Genomic DNA, 12,623 nt, shown 5'->3' with positions numbered 1-12,623 from the left:
TTCGTTTTTGTCAGGGGGATGATAGTCAGCTGAATGGAAATCTGACTGCTACAAGACATGCGCCAGTGTGGCATGCTGAAGTAGGAAAGATCATGCAGCTGCCTTATAAAGCTATTCCCAGGCAAAGAATCCCTCCAGGCAACTTCATGAATGTTCCCAGTAATGCAAATGGAAGCAGTTTAGCGTTTTCACTCCACTTAACAAGAATGTTTTTTCTGGTGGATGAATCACTAGATGGCAGTATAACATAATGAGACAGCTAGCAAGTATATAAAGTTACAAGACGCTGATGCACTCATAGAAGATGGTGTGTATATATTTTTTTTTTCTCACTCATTCACATTTGAATGAATGAATGTGAGGAAGTGCTATCTTAATCCCAGAGCAAACACTATCAAACATCTCACTCATCTCTCCTCCCTGGGGGGTAACCAATATGCTAGAGAGGATTACATCAGGGAAATCAGAAGAGTGCACATTTGCGCATCACCCACTGACACTGTCACACCAAGAACAGACACCACTGGGTTAAGCCAATTGACCATTTACATGGCTCTCAGCCTCTCCCTTTGGCCTCACTCGATTTTCTCCAACTGTTCACGTTCAGTTCTGATGCTGTTTGCAAATGTGTGTGTGCATGTTCATGCGTGTGTGTGTGTGTGTGTGTGTGTGTGTGTGTGTGTGTGTGTGTGTGTGTGTGTGTGTGTGTGTGTGTGTGTGTGTGTGTGTGTGTGCATAAAAGCAGACAGAGAGAAGATACGGAAACTAAAGGTAAATATTTGATGGAGTAAAGAAGAGAGCATATTGCTATATCTGTTGACAGATCAATACCCAGTCAGTTTAAATTGTTTTTTGAATGAATGATTTTGGTTCATTCTTTAGCTGAACCAAAATCACTGAACTTCCTTAAAAATGTGAACTTGTGAAGGGTTTTTGCTGTTTCGAACTGTAACTGCTCCTGCTTCATCCACCTCCACAGACATACATTAGGTCTCTGAGCTCTGAACACTTGGCCATGTTTTCTTTCTTCTCTCTGTCTCTTATGGGAGCTATGCAGCTGCTGTTGCTTGATGAACTGGACTGAGTGAAGGGAGTGCAGAGGACAAGGCCGGTGTATGCATCAATAATGCATGTGTTTTGGAGGCCACCTCAGGACAGAGGCCATTTTTAAAAAGGGCGCTTTAAAGGTGCTCCACAACAGTCATGTACAGGAACTTATTAAAAATAGAAAAAGTGGTCGAACAAAACAGCCAACTTCAGCTGAGGGCTTCTACCACATGAGCCAGTTATTAACAAGCAAGGTTCATGTTACACGAACATCTTAACTAAATGCTCTCTTAGATGATAAACTGTGAAGGATAAATTTGAAACAGGAATTTAAATGAAATTTCTTTTCTCCTTTTTTGTTTTTGTTTTTGTTTGCAGAAGCTTAATCCCCCCCCCCCTCCCCCCTCAAGAGCATCTGTACCAAGTAAAACCTTTCAGCTGGAATCCTAATGTGTGTTACAGAAGGTGGAAAGTGTAAAATGATAAGTATACATGCAGTCATGCAGTATGTAGTTATATTATTTGAATACAGAATGTAGTTTTGTTTGTTTGCCTAAATTTATGTATGTTACATTTTTTTTATTCACATTTCAATTAATATTCTATGGACTCTCTGATATAGACAAAGTACATGCTCTTAAAAGGTAAATTTAAAGTCGACTGATCCAAAGTGCATTTTTTACCTCCAGGCTCTATTTGCTAATATGTCTATAAATGTTGGATGTATCTCCATCTAACTGGTTGAACTATAAATCAACTCTAGTGACCCCAGATAAAGGTTGCTTATACACTCACGTCAACTTGAAATCCAGCCGAAACCGCTTTAGGATATATGAGTGAGTGCAAAATGGGAAAGTGAAAGTGATCGCTTATGGCATGCAACATGGTGGGATGCGCTTCTCCTCTTGCAAGGATTTAATGGCAGATTCAGGCCTGGTTGCCGTAAGCATTTCACTGTCCATTTACAGTGAACCCTTCTCTGTTGCATACTTTCTGTCCCCCCTCCCCACCTCCTGCTCTCCACAATAGGGGAGTTAAACTCTAAAAGGCCTCGCTCCAGCGGACACCATTATTCTCCCCTCTCTGTGACCATCACTACCAGTTCCCCTATTTCTCACAGACTGGTCAGTCATTTGGCTCCTTGCCAGTCTCTGTAAAATTCTGGGTATCAGTTTTGAAAAATTAACTAGGGATTGGTGATTCCATTACAGTCCCTGGCATCCGAGTCCTTGAGCATTAAATGCAGTGTTCCAACATTGTTTGACTTTCATGCTATTAAACTTTAAAGACTGCATCCTGTACAGTGTATATACACTATGTGTGGGGATGATGTGACTTCACTGGCCTGCAGGGATGTTCATGCCTACCATGACATCAACTAGAGCACAAGGAAGGTGCACTGATGGGGCAGTTTGCCTTTCTGATGTATACTGATAATAAAATTGTTGTAACAAGAGACATCTTGTTACAACAAGTCCTTGGAACTCTGGTGGCTTGAATAAAAACTTGGACAAATTATAGATTCCAACACAACATTTACATCAACAATTAAGACATAAAGCACTGCAGCAGTTGTGATAAACTTTGTTTAAATTCAAGAGAACCTTGAATTTTGGTGCCTTTTTTCTTCTTCTTTGGAGGTGCTTGACAAAAAGGTAACCAAAGCTTGGGGTTATTTTATTTTTTTTATTATTCCACACGATTCCTCTAGATGGCAGTCAAGGAACACGTTTGGCCCTCCGCTCAGCTCTTCCTGGCCACCGCTTTCCACTCACAGTATGGACTTTTCCTCTGGTCGGCTGTTTGAGAGGGGGTCGTTGGCATCCAGGGTAAACCTTTCCAAAGCTTTGTAAATGGAGGTTAAATTGATAAGGACACCCAGGCATCAGTCAATCCCCGACCTTTTGTTCGGTACATGGGCACAAAAAGGAGGCGTGTCACCGGGAAAGCTTTACTAAAGCTGATGCTTTTATCGTGTTTCACATATTAGTCACATATGCTAATCATTTATTGCTCAATATATATTTGTATAACTATAGCGTCTTTGCGCAGACTCTTGTGAGCTGATGTCTCTGTTTCAAAAACAGATATAGGTTATATAGGACACGGCATAGTCGGGTCAGCGTTACCATTTTATTCTTTTAGCTTTATTTCGTCAGAAATACCCCCAAACACTTTGAGCTCATCAGAGTAGACCCAGCATCTTTAACTTAGATATCAGCTTTTAGATATACAGTGTCCCTTTGACTAAATTGCTTTCTCGTCATTGCTGATTTTGGAGCACTAAACAAAAACACATGCCAGAATTGTTTTTGTTTTGATTAGCTTTTGAGAGATGTGCGTCAAAAAGACAAACCGTTTAGTTTAGCCTATGATGTAAAATGCCTTGTGTGGCATTAGGCCGAAATAGAACCTCGTTTACGGTTAAAAGGGACAGATATTTTTTTCATGCACTGCCATCCCACAACCTTAGTGGTTAAAGAAAAGGTTGGGAGTGTCGGCCTATGAGGTGTCTAAGCACAGCGGAACCGGGTGTCTGTGTCCAGGTTCATTCAGTGCTTTCAGCGGCCGACCAGTGGGCAGGAGCTCCAGCTGACAGACAATAGCCTTCAGCATCAGACCAGGGAACAATCACCAATTCATGGAAGGAAAGGGGTGGGGGGGAGTAAAGAGGGATGTGTCACCGAAATGTACCAAGACCGAGAGTACATACGGGAGGGAGTGTGTTTCACAAGTTTCTTGCGAAAAAAAAATAAAACTAAAAATCCAGTATCATCATTATTATGATTTTAACCAAGCACGAATGAGGGGCAATTTAACCCTTCTGTGTGCTGAAAGACAAAATAAACCAACTCACCCCCTCTTTAATTTGTGGCACATGATGTGTATAATGTCTGTACGTTCACGGCGCATTTCCCATTGCACGCATCAGTGCCGTGTAGTACCGTGCCATGCTAAGAAGGCCTGAGAACGGCGGTAGAAAACACAGGTGCTGGGGCTCCATTTAAGCTGCTCAGCCCTCTGTCCACTCGGTGTGCACAAGCCGAGAGATCACAGCCTGCACCCAGCGCCCCCACCCCAACACGCACATACAAACAGCTCCATACGTGCCGGGCGTATGTACACGCGCGATTGGAGTGGGGTGGGTGGGGGGTGGGGGGGTGGGGGGCTCATATTCGCTTGAGTAAGCTAGATTTGGGTTGCTTTCATGTTATGCTTGTTTTAAAAAGATGAGGCTTGTGCTATAGAAGTCCACACTAATAAGCATTAGACTGGAGTATTTCTTGACACCCTCTCGCCTCACATGCACACTCACTCCTCCCAACCTGACTGTGAAAGAGAGAGTATGAGCCCATCTGCCCCTCAGTAGCCTTCAAATTTAAAAAAAGAAAAGAAAAGAAAGAAAGGGGTGGGGGGACCTTTTATCATTGCTTCTACCTTGTGTGACCTCCAATTTACAATTTAATGCTCAAAAACTTTTTTCCTTTTAATGTTGCTCTCAATTAAAAAGTGTGTGCGTGTAATAAATGACTTGCATGAAGGAAACTGTGTGTGTGTGTGTGCGTGTGTGCGTGTGTGTGTGTGTGTGTGTGTGTGTGTAAAATGAGGTTTGGGGGGTCGATCAGTTTGCAACAAGCAGCAGGTGCATGGCGCCGGCATTAGTGAAATCAGCACAATTTACGTGCACAGACGCATTTTATCAAAACTACACCATATCAAAATGTCTCGTCAGACCTGCCTGCTTTTAACCACGCAAAATTATAAAACCATCGATCTCATTCACCTATAACCTTATATCAATACAACTGAATTAGCTGGGTTGTTTTTTTTTTTTTAATTACTTCTTATCTATCATAACACATTTGTTAATGCTTACATGTATAGGTATTTCTTGTAATCTGTCTATTAAAATGTTTGGAAGGATAGTTGTGTTGAACTGTGATGGTAAGGTGAAAAAACAACGTGTAATCAATGCAGACTCAAAGCATCTGGCCTTTGCAGAGATGGCTAATTGCAGCTAATATTTCACATAAAGCCCCGGGAAAAAAGAGAACAGTAGTTCCCCGTCTAAAACACTGAATGGCAGGTCACGGTCATACAACTATAAATTATCACTCGGTCAAGAGGAATGCTGGGAGCCCTGCTTCTTACCTACTGAAGAAAGGAGGCACAGAAAGTTTAGTCCAAAGGCCCCGTTCATTCCTGCACTGACAGCCGTGCGGCTGAGGCTATAGGAAAACTGGTGCTCTTTGGCTGCTGCATGAATACACACCAATAGAAAAGTTGTGTTCAGTTAACCGGTGAAATCCAAGAAAAAACGGGGCAGGGCAAGTATTTCTCACCGCCAACTCCGGTCTAATAGCCCCCTCCTTCCTCTGGTCCCCTATAGTTGCGTTGACAGTGTCTGCATTAACTTCTTTGTACACGATGTTATAGTTGAGAACGAAGGGAAAGTTCAACTCTGACCTCTGAGCGGATCATCGCGACGCAAACAACCATCAGTTCAAACACGAATCAATTGTATTTTGTTCAGAAGAGAACCCGCTTTGCTTTTCTCCCTGTAAAGGCACTTCAAATCTAGAAGCGATCAAAAAATAATCGTCTTTACGTTGTCGACGTTCATGCCAATCTTTTCTATTTCCTTGTTTTTGACAGACGCAGTATTTTTCCCCACATAAATGCAAATCGACTCCAGGAAGCGAAAAGAAAGGGTGAAAAAACATGTGAATCTCCATTGTTGCCGCACTTGTCTCACATTCTCGTTTACTCTCATGTAAGTATCACACACAGAGATTACTCCTCGCTAAGTTCTTTTGTCTTGTGATCCATATTTGAGTTGACAGATCACGAACAAGAGCTCCCCCACTGTTAATGACCCCAGTGAGCAACAGATAGACTCGCACTTCCAGATCTTTTTTTTTCTTTCTTTTTTTTCTGCCGCTCCTCTGGCCTACATATGTTTGCAGCTAGAACAATTCTGTATCTGTTTACATGGCTCTCATTTACATTGTTTAACATGCTCTAATGGAAAACTCACTGAGATTTAATTAATATCGACTTGTTTGTCTGTTGTTCCTATAACACTATACCGTTCAATTACGATGATAGGTCTCTAACACACGATTTGCTGGAGTATTTACTTCAAAGCCTTATAAATATTCTCGTGGTGATTAAAACTGCAAGTATAAGGGCTACGAAGGAGTGTAACTGGCGACTGTAAAGTTTGCATCCTTAGCTCACTTAAAAAAAAAGAAAAAAAGAAAAAAACTACTTCAAAAAACGCTTGTATTTCTTTTTAAGTAAGTTAAGTTTATGTGCATAAAACAGCGTTTTCCAGGGCCGTGGGTTTAATGAACGTAATGTTGCGCAAATGAAGCCCATTCATCGCTTGTTTTATATTCATGTGTCCCTATCTGTGGCTCCATCTCTTAGATACAGCCCTAATCCTCGTGTCCTCCTTTGCCGATAAAAATGCTCTTCAGTTTACGATTAATTTAATCTCAATCATAGTCGGGACTTGTCGCAGCCAATAAAACTTGTGGAGTGCGTAAATGGAGAGGCAGGGGGTGCGTGATAAGGTCTGGTGGAGCGGCGGTGCCATGTCCCCACGGTGCTCTTGATAGGGCCTATCAGTCTCTTGCAGGCCGGTTTAAGAACCGGAATGGGTTTAAAATATGATACAGATTTACTTCATCTACGATCGACTGCCAGTGAGTGCGGCTGGAGATGCTTTGTTTTAGCCAAGTGGGGAGCTGAGCCTTGCGTTTGTCTGCGTCATGTCCTCGGTTACTTCAGGATCACAGACCTATTGAGTCGAATGGCGGAGGCTTTTGACACTGCACTTGTTTTAGGTCCTGCTTGGTTTCTGTCTGGTGGGGACTTTTGCAGGTAGATAGCTTTATGTGGTCACTTCATCCAGTGGTCTGATTACATTTACTCAGTGTGTAAAAAAAACAAAAAACAAAAAAACAACATAACATAGCCCATAACTTTTTTCAAGCCAAATTTCACATTTAGTGGAGAGAATTTCATTAAGTCCAACAAATATCTCAAAAAACTGCTTTTATGTTTTTTACAATCCCCCTGTCATTGCTTTTCTAAATAAAGTCATTAGAAAAACACATTGAAGTAGTTCCATTGGGGGCGTTTTGTGGTGTCTTGGTCTGTATTCAAAATTTAAATACCTCCTCACACTCATGATCATTTGTATGTAGGCTTTCACTTTTTCTTTTTCTTTTCTTTTCTTTCTTTTCTTTCTTTTCTTTCTTTTTCTTTCTTTCTTTTCTTTTCTTTTCTTTTCTTTTTTTTTTATTTTATTTTTACAAAAAAAGTAATAAAAAAGTAATAAAAAAGGATGATCTGCGAATCATCTGTAACACCACAGGTAATAACGGGTGCTGGAAACAGGAAACTTTAGTTCTCTTATTAAAATCAGAGAGAAATCTGTCATGATTAAATAAATGGAAGTTTACACTGCTGGAGTCCTCTTCGCAGGTTTTATGCCAGTGTTCAGTTTCTGAAAGTCCTGCGGTTTCTCCGTACCAAACAGTGGCTACTGTCCTACTTTCTGTTACTAAAGACACCACCGCAGCACTCACAGACTCGATTCGTATCACAGAGTTGTGTGTAGCACATTTACATGGGGAGAGCCCGAGCGCTGCTTCTAGGAAACAAATCTCTGAGAAAGTGTTTCCACCAAAACTGCAGTTCGTGCAACAGTGTCCTGTGGCAAATCTGCTCTAGTCTGCAGAATAATTGGTTGGGGATTTGGATGCAAAGGGACTGCAGGAGAGAAAGCCTTTTTTTGGAGGGGGAAATGGTTCTCGTCCGAGGAAGAAAAGCTCTTTTCAGGGGCCACAATGGGAGATTGGGACAGGGGAGGAGTCCCATCGTGATTAGCCCATTTAATGGCGCGTTTACTTAATTTCTGTATTCACTAGCAACGGTAAACAAAAGGGGAAATGGCACTCACATTTTTAAGTGCTGCATGACGTTGACATTTGCCAGAATTTGGAGACTAAGGCAGTCATATAGGCGATTTTGCCTGCATCATATACGTTTGAGCCAGGGGTGTAATCATAAAATAAAGCAGACGTATTCTTTTGGAAAATAAAATTACAAACTTAAAAATGAATTACAGCGTTGTGCCGCTTTTGTCGCTGCACACGACCAAGCTGTCTACGCCAAGACGATACATATAATGAAATCCTGAGTTAACACTGTACTTGAAATGAAATCAAACTAATTTTAGGTGAGACCAGCCCCCTGACTGCATAACCTGCTCCGAGGCTGGATAAGCCACGATGAGCATTAATGCTTCCACAATCCAATAATGATCCAATATGAACATGTGTTTAGCCACTTATCACTGTCCTTATCCGTAATCGGATGGAAATACAGACATCAGCATGCAAAGAGGTATAGCAAAATGAATAGTGCGTTTGATCTTTAGAGTCGTAACTACAAGACACATAATAACTACGCGATGAAAGGGAAATGACATTGGCAAATGCAAATAAGCGCTCAGAGTGACCCCGGTGGACGGAAGAGTATATATATGTTTTTGGTTTTGTTTCTGGTTTTTTGCCATTAACAACCCACCAAAAATCAAAGAAAACCAACAAAAACGCCTACAGCACTTCAGTTTTAAGTTTTGACAAATATTTTATGTAGGAACACCAAGTCAAGAAAAGTGAGGAAGGGATAGAAAAGAGGATGACACGGGGGAGAGCAATAATTATGTACAAGCATATTTCTACACGTATATTACAGACCGGGAGAATGATCGCATTATTTGAGATATACATAATTCAATATAAAATTTCGAAAATAAAATTCTGATACAGTCATAAACGGTTCTGTTCGACATTTTTTGACCATGTACCCCACAGGCAGTGACAGAAGTGTATTAAAAAAAGGTGCTTACGACTTAAAATGATTGTCTGATGAACACAAAGTAAAAACAGGATTGCATCTTGTCTGCATGGCGGCTGCTTCACCGTCATATCATCATCATCACTTGGACTAGAACCGGAGATGGGAAAAGGTGCGACGAAAACACCAAGACGATCTGTTTTATTCCCTCTGATCGATGTTCCTGATGGAAAATCTTGCATTCAGGATTATTTCCCTGATTACAAAATCAAAAATAAAATAAAATAAAAAAAAACCCATCATGCAAGTAGTCTAGTAGTATGGTGGTGGTGGTGGTGGTGTGGGGGGATGAAGAGGAGGGGGAGGCGTGGGTCCTTTGAAAGCGCTTTTTAATAATAAAAAAACAAAACAAAAAAAAAAAAAACCCGACGTGCTTTTAACTCTTTTTATTTTAATATTTATATCAATCGGTCCTTTTTTCATCCGCGATATTTCAAAGTCTTTTTTCTTCCTCTCAGGTCCATTTTCCCTGTAAATATTTCTCTTTTTGTTTGTTTTTGTGTTTTTTTTCTCCGTATCATACATCGCACTCCGAGTCACTGGATGTGACGGACAGGATGGACGTCCCAGTATCAACTCTCTCTGTCATACTGGAAACGCTGGTGGTGGGACTTGCCGCGGTTGAAGGCGACTCTGCCGAGCTGTGAGGGGTGAGACCGGCCTCTGAGAGGGACCTCATACCGGCTGGTCCTATTGCTTGGTGTTGGAGCCTGGAGAAGAAAAGAAACGAGGAGGGGGAAAAAAGAGAAAAAATGAGAGAAATGGCAATTAGACCTGAGAATGTCCCCCCTCCCCTCCTCCTCCTGCAAAATAGGGGTTCAAACTCGCCTTTCTTTCCCCCTGCCGGCCCCAGGCATGCATGCGTGCTTTTATCAAATAGCCAGCTTTCAGGGGACAAAACACATCACTATTTAGACTACCAAATGTTGGATGAAATGTACTAGGGCTGTGTTGTTGTTGTTGTTGTTGTTGTTTTTTAACTTCATTTTTTTTCTTAGAGATCAACGTCCTAGTCAACACTTTGGAATATAACTGATCCATGTTGCCAGTGCAGGAAAGCTTCAAATCCAACTTGCTGTCTTTGATATAGGCAGTTTGAAGACATTTTCCATTTGGAAATCTATGTTACTGCTCTGAGTTTGTTCAGCGTTTATTATTATTTCTTCATTCTGCACACGTGTATTCATGCTCATGAACAGGACTTTGCACGCCTAAAACCCCAAAATAATTATATATCATTGTTTGAAATAAAATAAGGGTATTCTCACAACGACAAACTGCCGTGAGCCTTTGGCACAGATGTGTTTTAGTCTGATGGCAGGGGACGTGTATGAATGAGTGACGTCGAGATCCAGGTTACTCCAATCATCCTAAATGTTTATCTCCAATCCACTCATGATAATAACTCCATCGCGTGGGGATAATGTCAGCCTGGAAATATATCTATTCATTTAGCAAAAATATTAGAGTACTGTTCATATGGCTTAGTGCTCTCCAAAGTATTTTCTAATCAATTATGGCATTTCAGTGGAATGATACCACACTTAATGTTATGAATACAGCCCATGTCTTCAGATGTTTTTCTCTACGCATGCTCAGATATCAATAATATCGTTATTATCCTTTGAGATAATCGTTGTGTTCAACAACACTAAGCAACATTTGATGTTAAAACGCTTAATGCTTGCATTAAGAACTTAAATTGGTCAATACACATAAATAAATAAATAAATAAATACATTTACTAAATTTAACAATTTAATATGTGTTTAAATGTAAAGATAAGACGATTTAACTTTAGAATAATTATTTAAAAAAACTTAAAAAAAAAACAACTAAACACTGTCCTGTTTTTATTTCAGCTGATTGAAATAATTCACTAGGTTGTTTACAATTTTACAAGCGAAATAGTTAAACAAATCCTGCAGCGGATGGTTTTTCTAAATATAAATTCAATAATCTTCATATGTTGCAAGAATACTTCCCCTCTTGTAAAAATATAAACAATGTGTTTCTGTTTAAAAAGAACTCGGCTCAATTATCTCTTATCAAGATTGACAACAAATGTAGTTTGTGTGTGTATTATTTTATTAGTAAGTTTTTTAAAATTCCAAACTTTAGATTAATTGTATTTTTCATTCTTAAATACAATTTGCATTCAATTTAAAATACATTAAAAAATGATCAATCTGCAAAAAATGTTTAAAAGCTAATTTTTAATAATAATAGTGAAGTTTTTGTGCTTAGGAGAACTCTGGAGATCTACAAAAGGAATATTTTCGACGTTTATCCGGGTTTGATAACAAAATGTCGCCGCAGCGCAGTGCCTCCACCTGACAGCCAGACTTATATTTTTCCTAGACAGTCTCCAATCGCAATATAAGGCTTTAAAAAGCTCGCATTTTCTTTTGAATGTGCATTAAAGACAAACTTGTGTGCATACTCGTGTTTCGACGGCACACAGAAAAGTCACTAACCTGTTTTTGGCAGCCGCAGCTCTGTCTCTTTGCCTCCGGTTTTTAAACCAGTTTCCGACCTGTGTGGGAGTGAGTCCAGTGGCTTGAGCCAATTCCCTTTTCTTGCTGGGATTTGGATATGGGTCCTGAAGGTACCACTCCCTCAACAGGCTCCGTGTCCGCTCTTTGAAACAGTGCGTCTTCTGCTCGCCGTCCCAGATGGTCCGAGGCAGCGGAAACTTCTTCCGTACCCGGTACTTATCGACAGGTCCGAGGGGACGACCGCGGAGCTTCTCGGCCTCCTGGTAGTGAGCTTCCAGCCACATGGCCTGCAGTTTGCCATGAGAGTCCTTGGTGAACTTGTGGTTCTCCAGGATGTGGTAGAGGTCTCTGAAATTCCCCGTGTGGAACGCCACCACGGCCCGAGCGCGCAGGATGGACTCATGCTTGTTGATCGCCTCGCACGCTCCCGGAGCCACAGGCAAGGACCAGAGGAAGCGGCCCAGCCGTTCGATGTCCCCGGTCTCTTCCAGCGTCTCACAGACGCTTGCCACCTGCTCCGGGGAAAAGTTGAGGGTCGGTAGTTGAAACATGGACAAGTCTTCTGGAGACCTGGTGGTGGGAGCGCTGTTCGCCAGGAGCAGAGGGCGATCAGCGAAGTTTGGCAGGAAGAAATGGGAGGGATAAAGCTCTAAAGGGGATCTGAAAACCATGGAAATGACCTGAGAGAGAAAGAAAATTATCGAGAAAAAGGGAAAAACCGAAAAATACGGCAAGTAAAAAAGATTGAATGATTCAATGGCTATCGCCTAATGACACCAGCCTCATAATATCTCCCCCCTAAATCCGCCGTTGAGTGTAGCATTGAAACATTTTGTTTCCCTTTTCTATTGGTCTTCTTGGTGTCGTTGTAGCGTTGTCATGGCAGCCCTGCCAATCACTGTCAAGCGTGCCAATCATTAGCCAGTACGTAGCGCGAGGCTTTCACCACTTGTGCAGCATGCACGGGGGGTTATCAGAGTCTCCGATCTCCACAGCAACCCTCCCACCGCATCGCGCGCATCAGGCACAAGCCAATGCTCGCCTATCTGCTGAATGGAATGAGCAATTAGAGGGTGGAATATTATTGCGATCTTAACGAGGCTCGTTAAAGCTAAAGAAGATATGTAGACTGGAGATGCTTAG

At 41.4% G+C, this 12,623-nt stretch overlaps 1 protein-coding gene across 1 annotated transcript; it reads right to left on the bottom strand.

The window, feature by feature from the left end:
• Positions 1-8,692: 8,692 nt before the first annotated feature.
• On the bottom strand, positions 8,693-12,570 carry six3a (SIX homeobox 3a). Its single transcript, XM_084948413.1, has 2 exons — positions 11,460-12,570; positions 8,693-9,692 (listed from the first exon to the last, which is right to left on the bottom strand). Exons 1-2 carry the CDS (start codon positions 12,149-12,151, stop codon positions 9,500-9,502), a joined length of 885 nt encoding a protein of 294 aa, XP_084804539.1. The 5' UTR covers positions 12,152-12,570; the 3' UTR covers positions 8,693-9,499.
• Between the last annotated feature and the right edge of the window lie 53 nt (positions 12,571-12,623).

Source organism: Perissodus microlepis, chromosome 13 (assembly GCF_051167445.1).
Source record: "Perissodus microlepis isolate ML-2025 ecotype Zambia chromosome 13, ASM5116744v1, whole genome shotgun sequence".
Taxonomy (NCBI): domain Eukaryota; kingdom Metazoa; phylum Chordata; class Actinopteri; order Cichliformes; family Cichlidae; genus Perissodus; species Perissodus microlepis.
Note: the sequence above shows the minus strand (reverse complement) of the source record. Positions and strands in the feature narration are given on the sequence as shown.